The following is a 14293-nucleotide window of genomic DNA, read 5'->3' on the forward strand; positions in this document are numbered from 1 at the left end:
TGTACATTTTGAAATGTTTTCATTGTTTTAACCACTTCAGCTCCAGAAGGTTTTACTCCCTTCATGACCAGGCCATTTTTTGCTATTTAGCACTTAGCTAATTTAACTGGTGATTGTGCAGTCATGCAATGTTGTACCCAAGCGAAATGTATATAATTTATTTCACACAAATAGAGCTTTCTTTTGGTGTTATTTGAGTCTCTCTGGGTTTTTATTTTCTCTGCTATAAAACATATCCAATTATAAAAAATCTAATTTTTTCATAAATTTAGGACAAAATGTATTCTGCTACATGTCTTTGGTAAAAAATGTGATCAGTGATAATACCATACACTGTCACTGTACTAATGACACTGGCTGGGAAGGGGTTAACATCTCAGAGTAATCAAGGGGTTAGGTGTGTGCCTAACAAGTGTTAATGTGTGTATTATGTGTTGGTTTTTAGGAAGAATCTCTTTGTTCCTTCTCCCTTTGCAGGGAGTCAGGCTTGACATGCATCATTTCAAAAGGGATGTTAAGGCAGCTTTGCAAATCCCTAATTTTAATACTTCTAACATTTTGCTTTTCAGGGAGAAGAAACAAAGAGATTGTTCACTCTGTTTATTGTCAACACAGGACTCTGGGCTGTGACTGGAAACAGCCAATCAGCAGGCCCCAGCCATGAATCATTGGCTGGGACCTGCTGACAAAATCCCACTGTGTCTGATCACAGCGGGAGTTGCTGGGAAAGGGGGGCACGTGCCCTGTACCCAGACAAGATCAGCAAGTACAAGTACAACCCTGTGCCTGTATGGGCCACCCGTCCGCAATACATTGTGGGTGGGTGGTCCTTAAATGGTTAACTAGGTGTTAATGATGTTGTAATTTTCCCTGTGTTGTTTGATTTTCTTACCTTGTAGTGCTGTGGTTGCAGCTTGTAGTGTCATGGCCGATGAATTCCCCTATGTCCTTGTATTTATTAACCTAGCTTGTCCCTAGGTCACAGGCAACTTCTTGTTCTGATTCACATAATATCCAGTGCATACCTTGACATTTCCTCTGTGTTGCATCAGAAATGTAGGCGTTCTAATGTAAGAAAAAAAACCCATCTTCCAGCTGCATTATGAGCTGTCTGCTTGTCTATTAGTGCACATCCGAGTAGGTTCAATGCATGGATCAGGATGTAGACAGACTGCTTTCTGATCCATGCATTGGACCTGCTCAGATATACACCTTGCACTGCACATGGAGATCAATGTAGTTCCATGCAGCCAGTCACTTGTCATTGATTTCATCAAGCTGCTTGCACGCCCTTGCAAAGAATGTATCCTGTGCAGCTGAAAATGACCCTTCTCATGGGCAAATGGATTGGAAATGCCTGTGCAAATGGGTCTTACCCACACTTTCATTCTAGGTGACATTTGTGATCAGGACAATAAGAGTAAATTCCTCGGATACTGATAGCAACGCAAACCTGACAGAAGTTCTAATCCCTCACCATATAATCCAAAGTTGGGAAGGAGTGGTAAAAAGAGGAGAAGTGGCAGAAAGGCCAGGGAGAAGAATACCAGCAAGTGAACAAGAAAATGAGGAGGACCAGGGTTGGGGGTAAAGGGGAAAAATGAAGGGACTGGTTGTTTCCCCTCAGTGGCTTGGGTCAAAAACAGAGATGCACTACATTTAGTTAAGGCTAGAGGAATTCAGGGATGGGAGGACATAGGATAGCCAGGTCTTCCAGATTCCAGAAAACGTAGGCTAGGAGACCTGAAGAAAACTGAATAGCTTATTGTTGATAAGCATCACATTCTTGCACTCCTTCACTGCCTGCAGATTGACCCCAAGATTTTCCCACACTTGGACTATGGTTTGTTTAGCTGCTAAGAAAAGATAGGTGGCCGTATTCTGCAGGAGGGTATGAGCTCAGGAGTGGTGTGATGTGGACAGATTTTCTGTATGCATTTTACATACTTCCACTTAGATTGTAAGCTCCAAGGAGCAGGGCCCTCCTAACCCTCTTGTATTGAACTGTATTGTCTCCAGGGGCAGACTGACCATTTGGAAACTCAGGCACTGCCCGAGGGCCCGGGGTCAGTAGGGAGCCCCATGAGATGCCCCTGGTACCTTTTTCATAGGCTTTTTTGATATTGAGCAAGGACACAGTGGCCCCATGAGTTGTCAGTCTGCCCCTGATTGTCTCCTTTTATTTTGTAAAGCACTGAGCAAACTGTTGGCGCTATATAAATCCTGTATAATAATAATAAAAAATTAAATGCTATGAAAATAAACATATATGAACATAATTAAAAAGTGATCTTTTGCACTTCTATGTTCTCTGACAGTTATAAGTTTGAATTGCTTTGCATCTGCAGCATATGGGAAAAATCATTCTTTCTGTTTGTCTTTTTAGAAATACAGAACACATAGTGCCAGCTGAAATTCCATTGGTACGAGAAGTTACAGCTACCCTACGTGAATGGTGCAACATTTGGAAACAGTTGTATACAGTAAGAAATGTTATGTATTTATTTACTGTAGAATACTGATCACAGATAAATATGTCCAAGCCTTTTTTTTTTTCTATTAAACGTGAAGGGGTGAAATAGAAAGATTTCTGCATGTTTAAAAGTAATGTTCTTTTTGTTTAAATATGGGTTACAGAAATACAGTATATTCACTGAAAGCTTCAAAAAAGCACATCACCTGAATTAATTTGCAATTAATAGTTCCCACATTCACCCTCTGCTATATATTATAAATTCAGCATTGGCTAGTGGTGACAGCAGTATATAAAGATGTTTATGTCATGTGCAGGCCTTTGTACTTATTGTAGACCATTAATATGACCGGTCATATGAAAGTAATTAGTATTTTTCTAAATAGTGTTAATCTCCAGAAAGTGTTTTCTTTCCTGCATCAAAAACAGTAGTTATGGGAGATTACTCTTCATACATATCAGTCTTTTTTGCTTTTTTTTTTTATCTAAGCACTTATTTAATTTTAACTCTACTGTTAAAAATATTAAAATGTACCTGTCTTTTCTTATATGAAGGTCTTAACACTCTTGTGTAGGTATCTTCAGGTTAAATGTTACATTAAAGACTTTGGAGGCAAGCATTGCATTATATTTACTGTAGATCACATATCACTTCATCACGTGCTGCAACCTATACCATGTAAAGTCCCGATTCTTTGTTATTACAGTACATACTGTCCTGATTTAACTCCTCACAGATATAATAAGTTAGACATTTATTCCTCATTTTTGGTGACATTCTCATTAGCCCTTGTTAGTGCATGAAGAGTACCATGGCTTGTACATCATGCAATGTAAACAATTACTTTTTAAAGATGGTAATGCTGTACGTTATATTATTTCGGTGGAAGTATTCTAGGTTCCTTTTGGGAAAACATGTTACAACATTACTAGATTATAGCAAGGTATAACTTAGACAATACTGTGTTCCTGAAGCTCTTTTTGGTCAATTAAACATGTCCTTCAGTTAATGCATACCTTTCTTTCAGCTGAAGTGCAATAGTATACTTTTGATCTTTCAAGAGTACGCCAAGTTAGTTTTGCCTGTTGTTGGTGCTAGTGCACCATGCTATGCATCATAGGTTCCTGTGAGCAAAGGAACATTTTGCATATGTATACATAAGTCTAAATGGTTTACTAATACAAAACATTAAAGGCATAGTTCACCTTTACCAAAAACTGCCTTTGCAGGGAAGGGGTGCTTGTAGATAAAAACAAACTGTGCAGCTTTGACTAAAGTTGAGTAATGCCCTTGCTATAGGATGTCACTAAGAGACTCCTAGATCTTACCGTTCACCTCCACATCACAGGAGTGAGCTGCTTCTTTGATTCAAACCCCTTCACATGCACTTTCTCTTCCCTGATGCAGTAGCTCTGAGCACAGCATTTGAAAGCTTGCTCCTGTGCTGCCCCTCGTTTTCCTGGTCACTGAGGCTGCATGCTTGGATAAGAGTCTGGTTTAAATTTTATGTGGAACAGCTGGACAAACTGACAGAACCTCACATGCAGCTATAGGTCAACCTAAATTTAGGTTCACATCCAATAAAAAAAAATCAGCAAAAAATCTTAATAACGTTAATAAACACTAGAATTCACCAAGGGCTAATAAGGGAAGAAAATGTTATTTTTAAAAAACTATTTTCTTGTTATTTACATACAAAAGTAACCAATGAATGAATGAAATACAGCATAATAGTAGCTTTTATTCATAAATGAATGCCAGGTAGGACCTGAGCTGTCAAACTAATATCTCAGTCCTGCAGATTACACTGGAAAAATGCAGCTCTCCCTGTGCAATCATCAGGTGTCCATGGCAGCTGGACATTATGCTCAGTATTCATATGATTGTTCCATGTTGTTGCTTTGTAGCAGTTTCCACCTTCTTTGGCCTTTTTAGCCCTATTAAGATTAACTTCACCTTTATACAAAAAATAATAAATACACTTTTTTTGCAGGTAAAATAAATATACATTTATTATTTTTTGTTGCAGGAGCTGGTAAACCATTCTACCAGCACTCAGCAGATCGCTGGTGCCATGCAGGTCTCCTGCAGATCTTTCTGCTTGCCCATATGGGAAGTTGGGATTTGTAGTTTCTCATTCACAGAACACTGTGAATGAGTGATGCGGCCGGGCAGGAGGAGTCTACCACGGCCACGGTTTTTCAAAATTTGACAGCTAGAGAGGGGGGATCAGATCCCACGCTAGCTGTCAAAGCTGAGGAACAGGGGTAGCGAGCCCAGTCTGATCATAACATGGGTGCAACATGTAACATGTTATGAAAGGTGAAATTATTGTTTAACTGCCTTTTTAACTAGCTGCCATTAAATCATCTACATTTGGATTTTTATACTTTTTATTTGATGGCTTCAATAAGACAATCTTTTCATTAATCTGCTTTACATCTCTTTTGTATGCATTAATTTTTGTTTCCTCTTTGATTGTGTTCCTTGATTGAAACTTTCGACTCTTTTGAAACACGTGTCCACCTTTTCTTTTAGGCTATCAATACCCTCTCTGCACATTGTCAGAAGGAGTACAGAGATGCAGTTGAGGCATGCCTTGGTTGTAACTGTTTTGGGAAAGTTAAATCTATGGGTTTAGTTCTGCTTCAACATGAGTGCAAAAAAGTGAAAGGGCTAAGCCAAGTAATAATGTATCAGTAAAAATGCATTACAGATACAAAATCTGTGATGCCAGAATACTGTGTTGCTGACTCTGTCCGTAACGGAATTGTAGTATTGTTCAATAACAACACTTACAGCTTTTAGGCATCTCTTAAGCATGTAATTGAAAGGATCGTTATTTTCCCATGTTGCCCTTGAAATTGCATAAAAAGGATGCATCTCTCCCCTATGTATTGTGTGCTTTAATTTGTGTTTTCATTGGTATGCGTTCCCCATGGCAGTGCCCAGCTACTCATGCCCTTTGTTAAACAATCGTTGGCCAATTAGCCTTGAACATGTCCAGAACTCATTTTCAAGTTTTGCTCAGTTATAGACTTCAATGGGGGTCTGGATTTAAGCTTGCAATGTTCTTACTTTATGGTGGGTGCATGCATTCTTGTAACTGCTGAAGATCATTTCTCAAGGCAGGCTGACAATGATGGGCCATGCCTGAGTAATGTGCAACAGCCGCTAATAGTTGGGAGAGTGGGGTGGCAAGGTAGGAGAACAGTAGGGAGGCAGGGACAGGTTATCCCATAACAAAAAGTGCCTGAACCAGGACCCTTATGATATGATCAGCAGATATTACTCTATATTAATGAAAGCTGCAGATGATCAAATATTGAAGAATACTATTGAAAGTACTTTAACATATTAAAGCTTATATAAAAGTTTAGTGATTTTACATGAGATGGTTAGTTTGAAGGTTAAGCTAAGATTAAACGTAGTGGTTGTAGGTCAACATTTTCAACTTCTTTTTTAGCAGCTTTTAGTTTCTCCTACAATCACAATCACGGATGAAGGCGTAGATTTGCTAAAGACTCCCTTATCAGTGGTCATGATATGTGAGAAATTATATTTATTTCATTTACTGACAGCCATTTCAGGGTAACAAAAACACACTGGAGAAGCTGTCATAGCTCCACCCAGCTGCACCTCGCTAACAGCCTGCATACCTCATTTGCTTCTACTTCAGATACATGCTTTCTCCGAACACCCCACCAACTCCACATCCTACCACTCACAGACAATCATTGGCTTTCCTTCCTGCACAGTCGCATACTGAATGCTACCTAAAGCCTAGGCCAGGGCCTACTACTATGATAACAGTCAGGGAACCGCTGATCTAGGTCATTAAGCTAGCTGTCAGTTAGAAAATGTTAGGAGAAAGGTAGGCAGACTTACTATAGAAGTTGAGAATGTTTTCACAATAAATTGTGTAAATATTTAACTTATAATATTAAACTATAATATTAAATATTAAATGTCAGTTATCCAATCATGTGCAGAGGAAATAAGTAAAAGGGGATTTGCTTTTAACATCTTTGGATGATTGAAGTGATTCTTTACACATTTTATAGAGCAAGTATTCTCAATTCCTAGAGTAAATTAGCTGCAATGTTTTTAAGGTATATACAGTTGCAAGAAAAAGTATGTGAACCCCTTGGGATTACGTGGAGTTTTGCATGAATTGGGCATAAAATGTGCTCTGAACATCATCTAAGTCACAACAATAGAAGAACACAGTCTGCTGAACATAATATTACACAAACATTAGATGTTGAGATGGTTTAATTGCACATAACATGTAAACATTCACAGTGCAGGGAGGAAAAAGTATGTGAGGCCCTAGCTTAATGACTTCTCCCAGAGCTAATTGGAGTCAGGAGTGAGCCAACCTTGACTCCAATCAGTGTGATGATATTGGATGTGTTGCTGGCAGCTGTCCTGCCCTTAAAAAATACACACCTGTTTTGGGTTTACTGGTTTCAAGAAGCACTGTCTGATGTGAACCATGCCTCGCAGAAAAGAGCTCTCAGAAGACATACGGTCAAGAATTGTTGACTTGCATGAAGCTGGAAAGGGTTACAAAAGTATCTCCAAAAGCCTTGATGTTCATGTGTCCACGGTAAGACAGACTGTCTACAAATGGAGAAAGTTTAGCACTGTTGCTACTAACCCTAGGCGTGGTCGTCCTGTAAAAATGACTGCAAGAGCACAGCGCAGAATGCTGCATGAGGTAAAGAAGAATCCCAGAGTGTCAGCTAAAGACCTACAGAAATCTCTGGCACATGCTAACATTTTTGTTGACACATCTACAATAAGGAAAACATTAAACAAGAATGGAGTACATGGGAGCACACCACGGAGGAAGCCATTGCTGTCCAAAAAGAATATTGCAGCACGTTTGAAGTTTGCAAAAGAGCACCTGAATGTTCCACAGCACTACTGGCAAAATATACTGTGGACAGATGAAACCAAGATTGAGTTGTTTGGGAAGAACACACAACACTATGTGTGGAGAAAAAAAGGCACAGCACACCAACATCAAAACCTCATCCCCACTGTAAAACATGGCGGAGGGAGCATCATGGTTTGGGGCTGCTTTGCTGCCTCAGGGCCTGGACGGATTGTTGTCATTGATGGGAAAATGTATTCCAGAGTTTATCAAGACATTTTGCAGGAAAACGTACGACCATCTGTCCGCCAACTGAAGCTCCGCAGAGGATGGGTGATGCAACAGGACAATGGCCCAAAGCATACAAGTAATTCAACAAAACAATGGGTGCAACAGCACAGAATACGCCTTCTGGAGTGGCCCAGCAGAATATTGCTACACTGAAACAGTTTTTTGAAGAGGAGTGGTCCAAAATTACTCCAGATCATTGTGCAGGTCTGATCTGCAACTACAGGAAACGTTTGGTTGAGGTTATTGCTGCCAAAGGAGGGTCAACCAGTTATTAAGTCCAAAGGTTCACATACTTTTTCCTCCCTGCACTGTGAATATTTGCATGTTATGTGCAACATCTAATGTTTGTGTAGTATTATGTTCAGCAGACTGTGTTCTTCTATTGCTGTGACTTAGATGACGTTCAGAGCACATTTTATGCCCAATTCATGCAAAACTCCACATAATCCCAAGGGGTTCACATACTTTTTCTTGCAACTGTAGTAGCATTGTCTTGCATCTGTAGGAAGTTTTCATTTTCTTTGAGAGTTTTGATTTATTTTTGGAGTCATTCCTTTTATGAAAAAAAAAAACTGAATCTGATTTCAGGTTTCAAATCTACCTAACACATGAGAATAGGAATTTTGTAACATCTCACACACAGGCCAAATAGAATAAAAGGCTTGTTTGCTCTCTCAAGTTACTGTTTGTGGGGAGGACAGAGTGAACATTTAAGCCTTAAGTTGAGTAAGTAACTACAGTATATATAGTCAATATATGTTTTGATAATATATCCTATTACACTTGAGGACAGGGAAATCCCTCCAAGTCTGATGCAGAGGTATATCAGCACACAATAAACATGATAGTACTCCTCTAGTCAGTATATATCTGCTGTCATCTGCAGGTTTCATTGTGTATATGACAAATAGTACATGAATTGAAGACTTTAGGAACATTTACTGTCTTCTTAGAAAATCTCTTAAAAAGATAAAGCAAGCATTTACTGTATAGTTGTTCTTTAACTGCGTATCTTCAGATGAAGACCTTCTATGACATAATAAACTCTCATTCGCTTTTACTATTTCCATCGGCTGCTAGTACAATATTAAATTTAAATACTGAGTAAAATGAACACCAGCCACTCAATACCAACTTACTATACCCTAAGTTGGGATATGGCTCGGCAAATATTATTATGCTGTATAATTATCATAAGCTTGTTGATTTAAATGAGTTGTGTTTTCACAGGCTAGCAAAAAGGAAAAGTTCCAGCAGGTGCAGTCAATGATGTGTGATTTGATGGAATGGCGTTCACAGCTTCTCTCTGGTACCTTGCCTAAAGATGAACTGAAAGAGCTAAAACAAAAAGTGACTTCAAAAATTGACTATGGCAACAAGTATGTTGTTTGCAATATTTCCAATACTGCCTTAACACTAAAGCATTTACAGTATCAATTTTGTTAAAGAAATAAGGAAGATGATAAGATCATTTAATAATACACTCACCGGCCTCTTTATTAGGTACACCTGTTCAATTGCTTGCTAACACAAATTGCTAATCAGCCAATCACATGGCAGCAACTCAATGCATTTAGGCATCTAGATGTAGTGAAGATGACTTTCTGAAATTGAAACCGAGCATCAGAATGGGGAAGGAAGGGGATTTAAGTGACTTTGAATGTGGCATAGTTGTTGCCAGACGGGCTGGTCTGAGTATTTCAAAAACTGCTCTACTGGGATTTTTACACACAACCATTTCTATGGTTTACAGAGAATGGTTCGAAAAAGAGAAAATATCCAGTGAGCAGCAGTTGTGCCAAATGCCTTGTTGATGTCAAAGGTCAGAGGAGAATGGGCAGACTGGTTTGAGATGATATAAAGGCAACAGTAACTTAGATAAGAACTTGTTACAACCAAGGTAAGCAGAATACCATCTCTGAATGCACAACATGTCAAACCTTGAAGCAGATGGGCTACAGCAGCAGAAGACCACACCGGGTGCCAATCCTGTCAACTAAGAACAGGATACGGAGGCTACAATTCGCACAGGCTCACCAAAATTGGACAACAGAAGATTGGAGAAATGTTGCCTGGTCAATTAGTCTCTATTTCAGTTGCAACATTAAGATGATATGGTCAGAATTTGGAGTAAACAACATGAAAGCATGTATCTATCCTGCCTTGCATCAACGGTTCAGGCTGGTGGTGGTGGTGTAATGGTGTGGGGGATATTTTCTTGGCACACGTTGGGCCCCTTAGTACCAACTGAGCAATGTCTAAATGCCATGGCCTACCTGAGTATTGTTGCTGAGCATGTCCATTCCTTTATGACTACAGTGTACCCATCTTCTGATGGCTGCTTCCAGTAGGATAATGCTCCATGTCACAAAAGTTCAAATCAACTCAAACTGGTTTCTTGAACATGACAATGAGTTCACTGTACTCCAATGGCCTCCACAGTCACCGGATCTAAATTCAATAGAGCACCTTTGGGATGTGGTGGAATTCGCATCATGGATGTGCAGCCAACAAATCTGCAGCAACTGCGTGATGTCATCATGTCAACATGGACCAAAATCTCTGAGAAATGTTTCCAACACCTTGTTGAGTCTATGCCACAATGAATTAAAGCAGTTCTGAAAGCAAATGGGGGTCCAACCCAGAACTAACAAGGTGTATCTAATAAAGTGGTAAGTGAGTGTATGTGTATATATCCTAGAAAATTTGTGTTTACTGTAATTATTGAGAAATACTAGTACAGTACCAGTTTTAAGGTTGTGTTTCAATACTGCATTAGTTACAGTATGTTATGAAGAACATAGGTTAAATTGATGTCAATTCTTTGAGGGCCATAATAATAGATGCTATAGTGCCAATAAACTGTGACATGTATCTGTCCAGCATCATGGTTAACACACACAGTATCTGCTACCTACTTTATGTGACTTGTGACATCATTAATAAGCATCAGACAGATGTTGCATCCACCTACGTGAGTATCATTTTTTTACTGAAACTCATACTTCTCTTTTAAATCTCTATGAGCAACCAGTCTTGTGCATTAATTATTATAAGCAAAATGCAAAATAAATGTTGGGCTATGTCATAAAAGTGAACCGTGCTTTTAAATTGTCACCACTCTAGTAAACCCAATATCAGGTTAGAACAGTTTGTATAACCCAGTAAGTAACAACACCATTTCAATAGTGCAATAAATATAACCTCAAGAAATACACAAACAGTGAATTCCACCACTACTACTGACCTAAATCAAAAAGTCCAAAACAGGAAAGACTGTTGAATTCAGGAGAGTTCCAACACCACTCCACAGATGCAAACTGTGTTTTCTCTACTCGTGATGAGTAACAATGCCTTCACTGAATTTCACCACCACCACATACAGCCTCTTACCAATTGAGGATGCCCTAAGTCAGGGGTGGGCAACTGTGGCCCTCCAGCTGTTGGTGAACTACAAGTCCCATCATGTCTCTGCTTTTGGGAGTCATGCTTGTAACTGTCAGTTTTGCAATGCCTCATGGGACTTGTAGTTCTACAACAGCTGGAGGGCCACAGTTGCCCACCCCTGCCCTATGTTATTGGTGGTCTAGAACAACATGTTCCATAACTTCCTGTCCTGTCAGACAGAAAGGGGAAATCTCTCCAATAGGGACAAAGATGGAAATAAGAACCTGACAGAAGCTATAGCCTTTCAGTGCTTTCATAAACTTGAACTGAACACTGGTGTTTGGTGAGCCCAAAATGTGTTTATATGGGTCTCTGTGATTTAGGTGTAGCATCCTCCTAGTTAGAGTAGGTTACTAGTCAAATTTAGTACTGTACCAAATTTAGTTAGTCACTGTAATCAGTGGAGCAAGTCTTGATTAATTTGGGCTGCGCATGGTTTCACAGGATGCTGCTCTGCTACTTCTTCCTGTCTTCTAGAAATTTCTAGAACATAGTGGGATGGAGGGTAGAGGCTGCAGCCTGAATATTTATGAGACTTCAACCAATCCCTGGGGAAGTGTGCCCAGAAGGTTGGGAAGAGTCCACATGTAGTCTGAAGCCTGTGCAGCAGGAACAACTTCAGTATGTGGGTGTGGGGCAGTTTTCCTAGGTCCAGCCTGCTAGATTGGAACACTGTTGAGGGGCATTGCCCCCCTGGGCAGTAGCTGTGAAAGGAAACCATCCTGAAGATACCGAGTTCACGGCTAGGCTTAGCTAGGAGCCTCTTTACAAAGCCATCCAAAAATTCAGAAGGTCAGCAGAGAGCTCACGAGGTAGAGCCTGGAGGAAGCTATGGGAGAAAGCCCAAGTTGTCCAAAGGTGGTGTGAGTATAAAACCCCAGTACTGCAAGGGTGACAGTGGGGTACTTGAGACTATGAGTGAAGTACAGGTCACATGCAGCTGGAGATTCTATTAGACTTTGCTGGGAGAATACAACCAGAAGTTGTGTAATACAGCCAGTCAATTGTGGAATACAACCAGGAGTTGTACAAGTGCAGCCAAAGTGCAAGGATTTCAAGAGTTGTGCAGAAGAGTCAGAAATCTAGCAGTACTCAAGTTGTTTACGTTTTATCTCATGCTCCCTATCCCCATCCAAGTTTCATCATTCTTCAATAAAAACACAAAATGAAAGCCTTAGATTGATTCTTGAGGAAGAATGCCAAATATGCTGTGTGCCTGGCTGTGTATGCTGTGAGTGGGGGAGAAAGTCCCAAATTATCAGTGGCTCCTGCGGAGGTAGTGCTACATAGGAAGTCACACTGTGCCTGCATGTCCAACCATCCCCTTTTTTGGTCATGTTTTTGCTTTTTCTTACCATCATAAATACCAACCTATTGTGTGTTGTTTGATCTACAGTGTTTGTTTGTTACTCACATACATTAAACCTACAGAATTCTTGAACTTGATCTGATTGTCCGAGATGAAGATGGAAATATTCTGGATCCAGATAAAACAAGTGTGATCAGCTTGTTTGATGCCCACAAAGCAGCTACAGAGAAAATAACAGAACGCATAAAAGAAGAAATGGTAACTAAGCACATTATTCTTTTTCTTAATCATACATTAAGGGACACAGGATGAAGTATTTAGACACATTCATTTATGCAGTTGGCTTCAGGAGATTGGCAACCAAAGCAGAACAGGACAACCCAGTTCAACCCCTCTGACTCCCAGCATGCCTCTAGTGCCTTTCTAGAGTCTTAAGAGAATGGACCTCTCCTCTGTACTTGACAGAAGCAAACATTTTCTCACTTTTAATCAAGACTTTCTTCTGGTAAATTTGTCGGTAGGTTCCTTGCCCTTCTAAGCTGTTTTCTAACTTGTGTATGGATGGTTATTTGGAAATCCCCACCATCCCCCTGGTCCAGGGTAGCACTGCCACATAAGGTCAGGATACTGCATTTCTTCTCTGGTTCCAGACTAGGTCACCTGACACGTGTTCTGTAGTGAGTATGCTCTTCACTGCCAGGAAGACAGCGGTTTCCCCTGACCACCACCACTCCCAACCCAATCAGGTTTACATCTTGTACCTGTATTCAGAACCCTGTCCACCAGCACATATAGAAGGTGCTATGAGTTGCACTCGTCAAGCTGCTTGCAGCCTGTGTAATGACCCACCTTACCACCTCCACCCAGATGTCAGATGTACTTTATTTTGTTTTTCCATATCCTTTTTGTGAACTGAGTCCCAAAACTAAACTGCCTATTCCAGATGCAGTCTTACAGATTATTTGTAGGGGGGCAAAATGATGTCTCTATCTGGAGTCTATACCTCTTTTAATACAAAAATGTGTTTACTAGCTTTAGAAGCTGCAGCTTGGCATTGCATGCTAACATTAAGTCTATAATCTACCAGAACACCCAAGTCCTTCTCCACCATTGACTCCTCCAGTTTTTTTCCTCCTAGATTGTATGATGCATGCATGATTTTATCCCCCAAATGCCTATTATTCCTCCTCTTTTCTATATGATGTTATTTAAAGCCTATTATTCGATCCATGATAGACACATATAGTTACATACAGTAGTGACATAGTTAGTCTGGCTGAAAAAAGACAAAAGTCCATCCAGTTCAACCATAGAAAAAAAAAGAAGTTATAATCCTATACCCACAGTTGATTCAGAGGAAGGCAAAAAAAAAAAACAGCAAAGCACGATCCAATTTGCTCCTGCTGGGAAAAAAATTCCTTCTTGATCCCCGAAAGGCAATCGGATATTCCCTGGATCAACTTAACCTATAAATGTTAGTATCCAGTTATATTCTGTGTATCTAAGAAAGAATCCAGGCCTTTTTTGAAGCAATCCACTGAGCTGGCCAGAACTAACTTTTGAGGGAGTCTATTCCACATTTTCACAGCTCTCACTGTGAAGAAACCTTTCCCTGTTTTGAGATTAAATCTCTTTTCCTCCAGACGTAAAGAGTGCCCACTTGTCCTCTGTGATGACCTCAGGGTGAATAGCTCTACACCGAGTTCACTTTATGAACCACTGATGTATTTATACATGTTGATCATATCCCCCCTTAATCTCCTCTTCTCAAGAGAGAATAAATTCAGTTCCTCTAATCTTTCCTCATAGCTGAACTTCTCCATGCCTCGTATCAGTTTAGTTGCCCGTCTCTGTACTTTCTCCAGTACACCAATGTTCTTTTTGTGAATT

General features: G+C 39.9%; 1 protein-coding gene across 1 annotated transcript in view; it reads left to right on the forward strand.

Moving 5' to 3' along the window:
* Positions 1–14293, forward strand: part of DOCK2 (dedicator of cytokinesis 2) — a gene marked incomplete at its 3' end in the record, with an annotated part of 155240 nt that overhangs the window by 58355 nt on the left and 82592 nt on the right. Inside the window, exons 5-7 of the mRNA XM_089659610.1 lie at positions 2387–2483; positions 8878–9026; positions 12526–12661. Of these exons, the coding sequence (XP_089515736.1) occupies positions 2387–2483; positions 8878–9026; positions 12526–12661 (382 nt within the window). The remainder of the gene's footprint in view (positions 1–2386; positions 2484–8877; positions 9027–12525; positions 12662–14293) is intronic.

The sequence above is a fragment of the Staurois parvus genome, unplaced genomic scaffold (genome assembly GCF_062004578.1).
Source record: "Staurois parvus isolate SC_StPar_1 unplaced genomic scaffold, SC_StPar_1.0 ptg001171l, whole genome shotgun sequence".
In the NCBI taxonomy this organism is placed as follows: Eukaryota; Metazoa; Chordata; class Amphibia; order Anura; family Ranidae; genus Staurois; species Staurois parvus.